Here is a 14365-nt window from a genome sequence, read left to right as displayed (position 1 = left end):
ATCAACTTCATCAAAATATTACTTTACCTCACCTATGATTGGTCCCCCTACAAATTTTTGTTGTCTTGCAACCCTAGCTTCTGTTTTTAAACATTTTTCTTCCCTGGAGCTATATGAAAACCTTAAATCCACACAAATGATACTATGAAACTTCTGTCGAATACACAAAGCAATCTGAAAGAACGTTTCACTACCTTTTCAGCTGCAGTAATATAGATGTAATAATAGATACAAAAATTAGACTGGTTTCAGAGTAGCAGCCGTGTTAGTCTGTATCCGCAAAAAGAACAGGAGGTGCCACAAGTACTCCTGTTCTTTTTGCAAAAATTAGACTGAATGTTTCTAATTTTTTGCTTGGGAATTTTTTGTATATAAATAGAGTATAAAATTGCCTGCTGATCAGCCAAACACGATTAGGATTCTCTGCAAGTAAGTGGTTATCTTTGGAGATCAGACTAAATGACCATCATGGTCCCTTCTGGCCTTATCTTTAAATCTTGCTTGTGCATCTCTCAGATCACTTAAATATCTTGGCTCATTTTTAATTTTTTCCTGATGGAACATTGTTATAGTAAAAGATTGATCTCATATTAATTAGCTACATGTAGTAACAAAAAAAATTTATTGATCTCTGAAAAAAGAAAGCATTACAAAGAATGGTATGTCAGTGGCATAGTAATATTATTAGGGTGCAGTTTTGCTTGCATTTTCCCCCTCATATCACTAACAAGATTGCACATTCTTTACGTAGTACGTTCAAAAATCGTATTAAATTACAAAAGCACTGAACAGAATTCTTTAGATAATAGGCTTTTCTAGACTTGTTTGATTTGAACAGGTAAGGAGCTGAGTGTACTAATAAATACCTTTTATAGGATCTTAATCTCTCCCTTTCCACTCTATTCTCCCTGCCATTCCACCTTCTAATTTTCATGCCAGGTTTGTCTTTGGTAAGAAAGCAATAAAAACAGTACAATCAATAAGCCAGACATGAAGAAATATCTTGCAAGAGAATGTTGAGAAAAATGGATAGAGCTGTATTTTGACCAAGAGATAGCAAATGAAAGAGTTGGCCTCCGTCTTTTAAGGAAGCTGTAAGCATTGGACAGTGGGTTTCAATGACATGTGACACCAATGCAGTTTACTTCTTATAGCCCATTGTGAATGTAGCATTTCCTTTTGCTAGCTGCTAGAATTGTGCTCTACTGTTTAAAATAGCAAGTTGAATCTAAATTCTGTGGCAAGACTCTAGGTTTCTGGTGCACATTGGTGTTGATCTTTGTGGCAGATAAAAGTACATTCAGTAAAATTCTCCTTTTTAATTAAATATGAAAATGACTAATATAAACAATATAGTATTACTTGTGCATGTTGTAGTTAAAGGCAATGTCTCCTACACAGCCACCTCCGTGCTCCAGAAGCTGAAATGTTTTCAATACTCAGAGCCTGTAAACAGGCGGCTGGAACTTTGCTCTAAGAGGACATAAGATAGCCTTCATTTCTACCTAACCTCCCTCAACAAGGGTGACATCATTTTTAGACTTGTGAGCATTTATTTAAAATTTTTCTATTGTATTATCTTATTGTATAAGTTTTAAAAACAAGCAATGAAACAAATGCATCAAAAAGACACTAACAAAAGACAAATCTCTTAAATAACTTTTCCACTCAGATTCCTCTTCACTTTTCCATCGCAGCATTGAGGCTAGGAAAAAGAAGGGAGACCAGAGTGGGGATGGGGTGATGAGGAGGTAGCGAGTTGTTGGTGTAATGAGTGGTGTGGAAAAAAAGGAAGGAGAAGCTAAGGAGATGGCTTTAGAAGTGAGGAGAGAGGAATTTGGGGAAATCAGATTGGAAAAGAAAATGAGAAAGGAAGACGGGAATTGAAAATGAGTCAGGAAGAGGGGAAGGAGGGAGACACCAGAGGCAGGGAAAGAGAGAGTGGACAGAGGGAGAGAGGGAACAGATACTGAGAAACAGAGCAAAAAGAGAGGAAAGAAAGGAAGAACAAAAGCAACACAGCAAATTTTTAAAATATAAGGTTGAATGCCAAATTGATACAGTAAAATACAGCATGCATCCGACGTACTGGGTATTCACCCACGAAAGCTCATGCTCCAATATGTCTGTTAGTCTATAAGGTGCCACAGGACTCTTTGCTGCTAAAATACAATAAGTACACATTTTGGGCCAGCTTCTTAATTTTCCTTTGCGCTAGGTGCAGGAATGGAGAGGGTGACAAAGATGACTAGCCATATCTGTGTGTGCCTTATTCTGGTGCTACTGTAAATTGAAATGGCTTGTACCAACCATCTATGGACTGTTAGGCTGGAGCAACATAATTTGGAGTATACTGCATTCCACCCAACCTCCCTTTACTAGGGAATGGTAGGGAACTATTACACCAGTGAAAGAATCTCCCTATAATGAGGCTATTTTGTGGGGGATGTTTACCCCTACTTCCTCTTTCTGGAATGGCATAAAGGGTATGTCTGTACAGCCTGTGGCAACAAGCCTCCCAGCCCAGGTCAACAGTACAGTCCTTTGAAGTTGCAGCTCAGCCTGGGGTCTAGGGCTTCAAAGCCTGAACTCTAGCCCAAACAGCAGCTTCAAATGCTGTCCATACAGCTATTTTTAGAGTGCTAACCTGAGCCCCACTAGCCTGAATCTGTCAACCGAGGCTGTGAGGCTTGCTGCCGCTCAAAGAGGTCACGTTGTACAGTAGAATCCAGTCACTGTTTGCATACCCACATGCAGATGCTGATTGGCTCAGGCATTCTACGGAAAACAAAACTAATTAAAAGTCACTTGCTGGAAATTCTGCCAGCATGGAGGTGTCCTTTGCTGCCACAAAGCTGACTTCTGTGCCTCCTTTCCTGCAGCACTCTGCACAGGAGGAGGAACTGGGCTGGAGCACACTGCACCCGGTTATCCCCTGCTGGTATAAGGTTTCTAGGAGACCATAGTAAGCTACTGTGAGTTAGAGCAGCTCCCTCAGAACTACTCAGGTTTGCCCCTTTGGAATGCTCTGTATTGGACTAATTCACATGTATTTTTGGGAGAGGAAAAGGTCTCTGGTGTGGATACAAGGACTTCCTCTTTCAAGCTCAACTTTATAAATTACTCATACTTGTGCATTATCGTCTTATCAGTTAGTATCTGCTGTTCAACCCCTGGAAATACAGAAAAACCTGGACAGATCAAGAGCCCCTATATCAACGCCAGTAGGATATTTAGGGGAGGGAGAAATAGCAGGCAAAAGTATGTTGATTAAAGTTAAAATTTCTAGGGGGGGAATTGTAAATTTTGGAAAACATTTATAAGGTTTCCCCAGAGTTCAAGAGGTTTAAGAACCAACAGCAAAGAATGAAAATATCAGAAAAGTAGTTAGGTTTTAAATGCACAGAAACACCTTATCAGACTGCTCATCTCTTTAAAATAATCTCACAATATTTACCAGGTACACACTGGAATCTATATCATTCAGTGCCTGATTTGATCTGAGTGGTTTTATAGCACTGAGTTCTGATTAGCTGATAACAGCATATTAAAGCTGTTTTCATACTTACGTGGAGTCTTGATGTCTGCTGTTTCACAAAATATTAGATTGTTGTAAATGCATGTCCCACTCTAAAATCTAGACTATGGAGTTTTAAAAAGAAATACGAGTGACTAAAAGCATTAAAATGTGTAACACAACACAGTAACATAATTATATATACCATGAGATTGCAAGCTCAATTCTACCTCAGAGGAAAGCTGAATAATCTTTTCTGTGCTCTCATGAGTGATACAAATAAAAAGTTAATAACTATTAACAGCAGAAATAAGGAAATAGGGAGTGGAGGAGGGTTTTTTGTATACTGGCTCAGGAAGGATGAGCAGAGTACCTATCCCATTTTTCACACGTATGTTTGTCCCACATTCATTGCCTTAATAAAGATTCTAGAATGAAGTAAGGACATCAGCAGACTGGTTAACGGAGATTCTTACATTTTCTTGATTAAACAATCCAGCATATTCAGCAGTACATTTGTAGCTTGATTAATACAGCTCTCCGTGCCAGATAGCCATGCCGTGCCATGCGGTGCCATGCCATGCCATGTCAAACCAGCCTATGAATGCAGGAGAGTATAGTTCTTATGTCAAAAGTGACTGTAAAAATATGATCATAAAAGATTAGGGTTGGAAGAGACCTCAGGAGATCATCTAGTCCAACCCCCTGCTCAAAGCAGGACCAACACCAACTAAATCATCCCAGCCAGGGCTTTGTCAAGCCGGGCCTTAAAAACCTCTAAGGATGGTGTGACGCAGTAGGGAGCGGGGCGGATTGACCTGGGGAATTGTCGTCTGTTTTGCTGGGACTGTCTGAACTGCGGATGGGAATAGCAGGGGATGATTTTACTTGGTTACCTGAGCCTGTAACCTGACCAGGGGGGGGGGGGTGGGTGCCAGGTGGACACCTTTGCCCGGGAAACTGGACAAAGGGAGGGGAGGAGCTGGGGAATGGGGGAGACAGATGGTTAGAGGGTGTTTTTTTTTTCTTTCAGTTTTGTGCTGGATGGTGAAATGCAGGGAACCCCAAAGCTGGGGTCTAAGCTCCTTAAATCCCCCCCACTCCCCCAAGAAAGACTTGACTGAGGGGTCCTGGTTGAACCTACAAGTTCTGCTTGGGACTGCATTCCTGTTGTCTAATAAACCTTCTATTTTACTGGCTGGCTGAGAGTCACGGTGAATCGCAGGAAGAGGGGTACAGGGCCCTGATTTCCCCCACTCCGTGACAGATCGAGATTCCACCACCTCCCTAGGTAACCCATTCCAGTGCTTCACCATCCTCCTAGTGAAATAGTGTTTCCTAATATCCAACCGAGACCTCCCTCACTGTAACTTGAGACCATTGTTCCTTGTTCTGTCATCTCTCACCACTGAGAACAGCCAGCTCCATCCTCTTTGGTACCGCCCTTCAGATAGTTGAAGGCTGCTATCAAATCCCCCCCACACTCTTCTGCAGACTAAACAAGCCCAGTTCCCTCAGCCTCTCCTCTTAAGTCATGTGCCCCAGCCCCTAATCATTTCCGTTGCCCTCCACTGGGCTCTCCAATTTGTCCACATCCTTTCTGCAGTGACGGGACCAAAACTGGATGCAATACTCTATATGTGGCCTCACCAGTGCTGAATAGAAGGGAATAATCGCTTCCCTCTATCTGCTGGCAATGCTCCTACTAATGCAGCCCAATATGCCACTAGCCATTTTGGCAACAAGGGCACACTGCTAATTCATATCCAGCTTCTCATCCACTGTAATCCCCAGGTCGTTTTCTGCAGAATTGCTGCCTAGCCAGCTGGTCCCGAGCCTTTAGCAGTGCATGGGATTCTTCTGTCCTAAGTGAAGGACTCTGCACTTGCCCTTGTTGAACCTCATCAGATTTCTTTTGGCCCAATCCTCCAATTTGTCTAGTCACTCTGAATCCTATCCCTACCCTCCAGCGTATCTACCTCTCCCCGCAGCTTAGTGGAGTTCCATATTTCTCTTCATTTTTAAATGGCTTCCAATCCAGTGGTGTATAAAATTATGTTGTTGTGTTGCTTTATGGTGGCAATTCATTGCATTTCTTCTCTTAAATTTCTTTTTAAAACTCTAATCTGGCTTTTAGAGTGAGACATGTTCACAGTCTAATATTTTGGAAAATTGCAGATATCAGATGTACTCCTATTGCCAATAAAGTTATTTTTTCCTAACTGCCACCTGTGCAAACTGAACCTTGGTTATTAATGTCAAGCTGAAATCTTTTCTTGTGCATCATCACCAGTAGTAAAGGTTCTGCAGACCAGAGTAGACTCTTAATTACACCTGTACATCCCCACTCGCCTTAGTTGGTTTGAACAAGTACTACTGATTAAACATAATTACATTGATGCACTTGAGTATTGCCACCAGCTTAATACCTGTGGACATAAAATTATTATTGTACATGCACTACTTCTTTCCATTTTTACTAACAAACCTTTTCAGGAGCTGTTCTCCAAGAAGTCAACCTGGAGACTTAGTAACTTCCTGGTAACATGCTTCCTCTGTTCTGCTTTTAATGTCTCATATGATAGAGAAGAAAGAATGAGCAGTATTACTATGCTTTTAGAACTCGGGGACACGTGCCATGCTCAGCATCTCAGGGGGCACAGAATAGAAGGCAGAAGTAGAGGCAGCTATACAGTGCTGCTGTGCTTCCCTGATTCTGAGCTGCTCTGATGGCCAGCTATGGGTTGCTCTGTAGCCTGGAATAGATGGTGCACTTTACATTCTCTCAGATATGTCAGAACAAAGCTGCTGCTTAGCTAGCTATGCCCACCTAGCCACACAGCCTACACCAAGAGGAGTTTTTCTTCTCATGTAGGACCATCACCTTCCTGAACGATGTTAGCTACATCAGTGGAGGCTCTATTCCATCAACATAGCTGCATCTACATTGGAGATTTTGTTGGCATAACTGTTGGTCGGGGGGGGGTGGTTTTTTTTCACCCCTGACTGACATAGTTATGCCAATACAACTTTTCAGTGTAGACTAAGTATATTAGTGCATGGCTGTGTTGTATTAAGGTAGATAATCTACTGATATCATTTTCTTCCTCGACTACTTATTGTCAAAAATGTTCTACAAGTAAAGTGACGGGTCAAGAAAGGCCAATCATCTTCCTTTGCCTGAGTGTGTTGTTACTATCCTTGTACAGTCCTTACTGTTACGTTTATATCAAAATCAATGTTAATTACCCCTATATTAATCAATCTGTCTGAAAGCACGTCTTTGCAAGCCACATGGGTGGCGATACAAATCTCTTGTCTATTTAAAATTAACATGCTGTGCAAGTAGAAGCCCATTGTGCTTTCTCATCTTTAGATTTGTTTTTACTATATAAGATGATTAAACTGTTTTCCCATTCTCAAAAGGTATGTATGATAGGGTAAAGCTTCTAAATGTTTCTCCTTCCTTTGACACATCTTTGCCAATTATAAAAGCCTGCAAAGAATTAATCCATAGTAGGTTTGGTTTGCTTTTAATTGTAATATGGCAATTGATTTTTAGTTCAAACTTGACTTCTAATGGGACTGTGCTCTTGCCACTTAATTGAGAATAAGTCCTGGATGGAGCTTAGTGACATGGAAGGAGGAGGAGGAAAGCAGAAACTTGTGTGAAAGCAGCTGCTGCAGAGAGGTGCTGCTGCTGCTCAGGGCTGTATTTCAGAAACCCAGCTGTATTTAGGGGAGTCTCTCCCCTATCCCAAGAATCCAGCATGGAGAAGACACAAAGTGTCCCAGCAGCTACAACTGCATGGGGAGGGAGACACCCAATGTAGTTCAACCTGGAAAGGGAAGACACTGATGCTGCTGCAAGTTGTCACCTGAACCTGCAAGAGAGAGCTCCCTCAAGATGTCAGTGTCAGCAGGTTGGCCAGTGCCCACACAAGCCATTTAAACTGATGGAAAGTAGAGAGGTGGCAGCTATCCCTCTTGACGAGCACAGAAGCAGTAAAAAGACTAGCCCTTTGCTTGGGAGAGGCAGCAGCAAAATCACCAAAGTTGATTACAGCACTATTATGTCAAGGTAGAGGAGATGGACACTCTCACCCCAACTTCTACCATTATTAGTTATTCTCGGTTGTAATGTTTCTGGCCCTGTTTTGACTACTTAATAACCCAGCTAGCATATCTGAACAATTTTAATGGGGCATGTCCCTATTTGAGATTGAGCCAGTGCCTAAATACTGTTGCAATAGGTACTTTATAAATTGTTCTACATATCCCCTTTTAAAATGTTTAAAATTAAGGATTATCATCTGACACAGATACAGGACCTTAACTAGCACCATGTACTAAAAGAAAACATACATATAAATTTTACCCTGTGATTTATACTGTGGTTACATCCAGAAGAACCGACCTTAATATGCAGAAAATAATCCTGCAATGATCCAATTGTGGGATTAGGATCTTCATTTGTATACCTGATAGCTAAATGATATATTATCAGTAAAAAGAATATATAAATATTGCAAAAATCTGAAGTATACTTAGAAGGCATCACAGGTTATTTATTGCTACAGGTGTGTGTAAAGTTATTAGTACTGTTATTTGGTGGAATGCCCACATATTCAGTATGTCTCAGTTTTACATCCATTAAAGACAAGGTTGTGAATCTATATAGATTCTGTAGTTCACATTATAAACTGATCCTGTTATTGGGGCTTCAGCAGGTACCAAGGGTCTGCGTGTGCAGGCCCAAATACAGAGCCAGGGCTTTAAATCCTATTTTTCTTAAGTGAATCATAATTAACTGATAGCAAAGGAAAGCAGAACTTTAGATTTCCTTGGTCCAGACAGCACAGAACACTAAGAGGGATGAATTCTGCAGTTAGGTCCATGATGTTATTTTCTTTGTCTCTTTTAGTTTGTGTTGCAAGCTTCTAAATTGTTTTCATTGAAAGTTTCATTTCTGAAATCTCATCTGAGTGTGAGACTGTTCATGCTGTACACTATGAAACTCTCTGTGCAGGTTTATAAATTGTGTGCGCCCATATATTCTTTTTTAGGCACGTTTTCCACAAAGCCTGTGTGGATCCTTGGCTTAGCGAACACTGTACCTGTCCTATGTGTAAACTGAACATTTTGAAGGCTCTGGGAATTGTAGTAAGTTGCATATTTGTGACCTTTATTACATAACTGAAGAACTTCTTCACACAAAGTATCTCATAATAAGAAATCCATCGCGGCAGGCATGGTAGGTTGGCAAGAGCATGTTGCCCAGCCATGTTGGAGCCCTTCTTCATGTGGTTTGTGTGTGGCCTCTGATCTCTGTCTTTTAAGTCAGAGGATCTCAAATGCATATAGAGGGGTTGAGTGCTCGGAGAATCCATTCTGCAAATACCAGCTGCTAGCTGATTAACTAAGAGACATTAGAGGATGGTCTCAAAGGAGATCTTTGTCCCATTTTCCTGTCTGGGAAGAAGTTCTGAGTGCAGTGGTGATTCTCAGGCAGATTATGTCCTCCATGTAAAGGGGGAGGAAAAGCTTATGCCACATCTATAGTAACCATCAGGTCAAGCACAGCAAGGGAGAAATCAGGCCCACATTCCTAGCCATGTCAAACTGCACAAACTTTCTAGAAATAACAGCAGATAATGTGGGCAAGCTACTTTTGTAATTAACATACCCGAGTTCGTAAAGGAGGAAACAATGTAATTTGACATGCCTTGTCTAATACCTCTTACTATTGATGTAGAGTACAAAGAAATCAGCTTTTATGGCCCATAGTAACAAATTTCTTTACTGTTAAGAATATACGGTTGTTGTGTATAGACCACCAACATATTCAACTGCCTCTCCTGAATCATAATGATATTTTCTGATCTATGTACAGAAGGGTTTTTAGCCTTGTTGTTGTAGCCTTATTGGTCGCAGGATATTAGAGAGACAAGGTGGGTGAGGTAAAAGTCATAAGCTTTTGAGCCGCACACAGTGACCTGAAGAGCCAAACATTTCTTTTCACCAACAGAAGTTGGTTAAATAAGATATTACCTCACCCACCTTGTCTCTCTATGATAGAGAGAGGCTTTTGTACATATTCGGTGTCTTCTTTATTTAAAAAAAAAACTTAAGCAAGGGAGACTTTTGCAGGTTGTCTGTGTATAGAATAATTAACATTTTAATATGGAAATAATGTTTTTCCAGCCAAGTGTGCCATGTACAGATAACATAGCCTTTGATATGGAAAGGCTCACTAGAGGCCAGCCAGCCAATAGACGATCAGCACTTGGTGACTTTGCCAATGACAGCTCACTCAGCCTGGAGCCCCTACGCACTTCTGGGATGTCACAGCTTCCGCAGGACGGGGAAATAACTCCAAGGACAGGGGAGATCAACATTGCCGTAACAAGTAAGCATTATTTGTTTTTTATTATAGTTTCATGATTTCCCTATTGTGTGGTATCTATTTTGCTGTGGTTCTGCACAGCAGGGCAGCAGTGAAAGCTTTCCCTAAAGAGACAAAGGTGACCTCTCTCAATGTAAGAAACTTACATGTTTTTTATTGAAACAGTTTTTTATTTAGAACTGCATACAATTATTAGGTGAACTTCAAGAGGAAAATTAATTTGGTAACCAGTGTGGGAAGCATGGTTGGCCAAAAGGCATCTACTATTGTTACACAGCAAAAATATACTGCAAGGCTATTATTTAACTGATTATAGTTACTAAGTTGGTTATAGGTACTATCATGGTTACTTAGACGCTTTCTCAATTAGTGTATTGCATTTGGAACCCCAAGGCCCAGGATCAGAGATCTAAGAGATTAGCCCTAGCATTTGTCATGTCTGCCTTTATTACATACAATTTTTGTGCTTGATGTGAAGGTCTTTGAACTCAGTGTAATCTGGATGTTTTGTGGTGGTATGATATTGTAGGACAGTGTTTGCAAACTATTTGCAAGGCTCTCTTCAAAGGAAAAACAAGAGGAAATTCCACTGAGTAGATTCCACTTGGGGTTTCTGGTGTATAAAGAGAGACCGTGAGAATACAGTATGCATGGCATTGCATCATTTTCTAAATGTTTTAGGGTAATGATTTGATGTATGGATAAGTGTTTGTTTCCCAATGCATTACAGAACTTAAATCCATGCTGGAGGCAGTCGATTTTCTCATACTTTCTTCATTCATATGTATTCACCCTATCTCATAAACTCAAGGGATACCGCTTATATTCTTACCTATGTTAATAAGCAGAGTTACTAAAAAAAGCTTCTAAATACAGTGCATTATGGAACATTTCTTATGATGCCATAACAAAGCAAACTTGTGATTGGAAAAAGGAGAGTTTTCTCTTTTCCCACCTTTCCTCCAAATTTACCAATATCCCATTAGTGTGCTGGCCTGAGAAGGGCAAATCCAAACTCCAAATCTAGTTCGTTCACAAAACCAAGAAGTCACTTTTGTCCAGCATCTGTCATTACTAATCCACCCCTTATTTGGCTCTCCCAAACACAGACTAAACCTGGTAACAATTTTTAAAGTTCAAAGTGTTCCTGTCCAGGAGAAAGAAGTTTGCAGCTAAACCAGGCTACCTGCTCAACTTCCTTGAAGGCAGGTGTGTTGACTGTCTGTTCCATCTTTGAAAGGCAGGTACTACAACAGGGAACACCATGGTAAAGAAAAGAGAAATATAAGCACCAGTTCATTCTGATAGTGGTTATAAAATAAAGTTTCTTTAAAAAAGCTTTTCGGGTTTTAACTTTCCGTATAACACACGTGTCTCTGGCACACTCAGGTAAAGCCTAAAATACATCTCAGTAAACCAGAATATTTGTAATTAAACCTATTTGCAAATGCAAAACTTCTCAGGAGGAGAGAGAGCATATTATCTGTTTAATAATACCTTTGATATTGAATGCCTTTATAAAAAGATCATAGCAAAATATTTCTTATTTTAAACCTTTTGTACATTTTTATAATCATTTGAAACTGAAATCTGTTTCTTTTCCAAATATCACATCCTTCCGTTATGTGGAAAATTTGTTAGAGTTGTGGCTTAGTCCTTGGCAACTGGCACTAACTTTGTTTAAATAAAAATAGCACTAAAGTATTTGCTTTTAAAAAATAATTTAATTTTTTTATAAATATTTGTCTATATACACATGTATATGAAGTCACATTTTGGGCTCCAAACCAACCCTGACAATATCCATATTAACCAGGAGGAGAGGAGAGCCTTCATTTACATTTTTCCTTGTCTTGCATTTCACTTTACTTTGTTAAATTCTCCTTCTTTATTGCTAACCCTGGGGCTCAGCCAGGAGATATTATTGTGCCAGGCTTCTTTTCCACACCTTCTATCCACTTCTTCTTTGCTAGCCTTCTCCAACCAGTAACTCTGTGGCTAACTTTCTTCTGCTTTACTTCCTGGTGCCAGTCATGGCTTAGAACCCTGTAGCCTTCTGCCAGAAGCGTTTGAGGGAAATGTTCACATCGATTTGACATAAGCCTTCTCCCACGAGTGATTTCCTCCCTTTCCTTTATCAACAGAAGAATGGTTTATTATTGCCAGTTTTGGCCTCCTCAGCGCCCTCACACTCTGCTACATGATCATCAAAGCTACAGCTAGCTTGAATGCTGACGAGTAAGTAAATATTTAGATATGTGTTTATGTATTTGTGTTTGGTGCTTGTGTCACAGGCAACACTGTGAAGAAGTGGCAGGAGGGGAAGAATGGGAGAAATGAGGTTTTTCAAAGTGTGAGTGCCTTCTCTATGTAAAAGTCTTTACTAGAAAGTGTTAATGCACATGTAGCTAGATTTGCCTAAAACAGCTCCCCGCAAAGGGGAAGTGCAAAAAAAGAATGGGGCATCATAGAGCCTGGTTAGACCCTGTAGTTTTTGAATTAGCATTTAATCAGCTGATACATTTAAATACAAGATTATACCTTTAGTCCACCAGGCCAGACTCTGCCTTTTGGGGACCAGTAGTTGTTACCATCTGGTGGCTTTTCTGGCAGCTTCAGTCTGTTTGTTTCTCAGATTTCAGCTCAGAAAGCCCATTTTCACTGTTGGAACTCCTTTCACAGAGGAGGAAGGATATGAATGTTACATCACTAAAGGAGCTCCTTTCAGAGGATTTTGGGACTCAAGAGCCATAATGGGAAGCTTGCACTGCTGCTTCTTGCTTTGTAGCTATCAAATTGCAGCTAGTTATCAGGGAGTTGGCAAAATTAAAGATGGTGACCTCCATACTTAAGACAGTCAGCTGTTGTAAAAAATAGCCAGAGAAACTGGCTAGGGAGGGAAGTTGTTAGGACTTGCGTACATGTGCCTGTGAAAAGCAATTTCTACATTTCTTGGCACTGCCATGTGCATTAGGAAGAGGCTAGAGCATACTCAGTCAATGTACACTCAGAAAAGCAGAACCAGTTAAATTTCTGGCATTTCCCCTTCAGTTCCTCATCTTGTCTTCCTGTTGATGCTCTGTTGGTTGCGGTTCTTTCTTTTAGTAAGCAGCAGGAAGTATTGCGTTAAATTTCACACCAACTCTGCATCCAGCTACTGCATTCAGGGAATTTCTTCAGGAAAGTATTTAAGTGACACAGGCAAAGACTGCATCGTTGTCATGTGAACTATCAGGAACAGTGGTAGAACTGAAAGCTTAGTCAGTATATTAAAAACACTATTTTTTTAAAAAAGAAGTGAAATAGACTAGTGAAGATGGAAAGAGTACAGAAAGAGGAGTGGCAAAAATTTGCCCCTTTCTTTCTTCACGGAACTTCAGTACCTGCTGCAGCTCCCAACCTCCGTGGCTTCCCCACTGGATTTCACTGGAGTCTAAGCAACCTCTGACTCTGCTGCTAAGTTAGGCTACCTGGTTTAGGCCTGCCCCCTGTGTAGGCATGCAACTATTTTTTGATTGATTGCTTCACTGCTGCCTAATGTGCAAAGTATGTCAGGCAAATAGTTTCTCTTATGTTGGTCAATGTGCCAGATACGTCATGACTCTGTCGTGATTTCCATGAAATGCCACACTAGTATAGATGCAAGACAGGAGGAAAAGCAGAAAAGCTTTTTACTTCTCAATTCTCCCTATAAAAATGAATGTTGACAGTGTCTGTGCAATCAGTGAACAATAATTAAACATGACGGTAGGGATTTCATTTTCCTCTTGGCAGATGAAACAAGCAGGAAGGAGAAGTAGTAGTAAACCAAGCAAGTGGAAGATGCTAAGCATTCTGTGATGGAATTCTCAGAGAGTCAGTGAAACCCTTCCAAGGGACTTTCCCTGCTGCTTGCTGCTTCTTTTGTCTCCCCCACTGTTCAAACAGATTGATTTAAGGCATTAGTTGCTGTGTTCATGTGCATGTACAAAGATAAACAACGGCTCCAGACAACTATAACCATTTTTATAATAATGATAAGAAGGGAATAACGGTAAGGGGCACTTCATTAAATGGCTGTTTTCACTTGGCCTTAAAATATCTCATGATATTCCCAGGCTGGGGAGACACTTCCAGGAACTGGTCTGACTTCACAGCTGCCTTGCCTTTTAATTCTTTAGATAATAAGCAAATTTTGCTCTATATCACCATATAACCTGAGACTGGCCTCCCAAAAGCAACTGCACAACCACATTTCATAGTCCAGAGACTCCTGGCATTGGGCAGTAATTTCCCAGTGGTTTAGAAGCAAGACTCAAACCTAAGGCAGTGTTGTGAAGAATTCTAGTAACAGATATTCTTCACTCATTATAGTAAGCAATGATGTGGGGAACACAGACCGCATTCACCATTTTTAGCCCTGTATAATTTTCTCACTGACTTTTGACAGTATTTAATTAAAC

At 40.5% G+C, this 14365-nt stretch overlaps 1 protein-coding gene across 3 annotated transcripts in view; it reads left to right on the top strand.

The window, feature by feature from the left end:
- The window catches only part of RNF130 (ring finger protein 130), an 80308-nt gene that overhangs the window by 55531 nt on the left and 10412 nt on the right, over positions 1-14365 (top strand). For 2 of the 3 annotated variants that reach the window (XM_032772250.2, XM_032772248.2), the window contains exons 6-7: positions 8584-8680; positions 9722-9926. In XM_032772250.2, the coding sequence (XP_032628141.1) occupies positions 8584-8680; positions 9722-9926 (302 nt within the window). Of the gene's footprint in view, positions 1-8583; positions 8681-9721; positions 9927-12067; positions 12162-14365 lie in introns of all 3 variants that reach the window. The other variant, XM_032772249.2, reaches the window with a different exon arrangement.

Source organism: Chelonoidis abingdonii, chromosome 7 (assembly GCF_003597395.2).
Source record: "Chelonoidis abingdonii isolate Lonesome George chromosome 7, CheloAbing_2.0, whole genome shotgun sequence".
NCBI lineage: Eukaryota > Metazoa > Chordata > Testudines > Testudinidae > Chelonoidis > Chelonoidis abingdonii.
The sequence above is the reverse complement of the archived record's forward strand: the minus strand, read 5'-3'. Positions and strand labels throughout refer to the sequence as shown.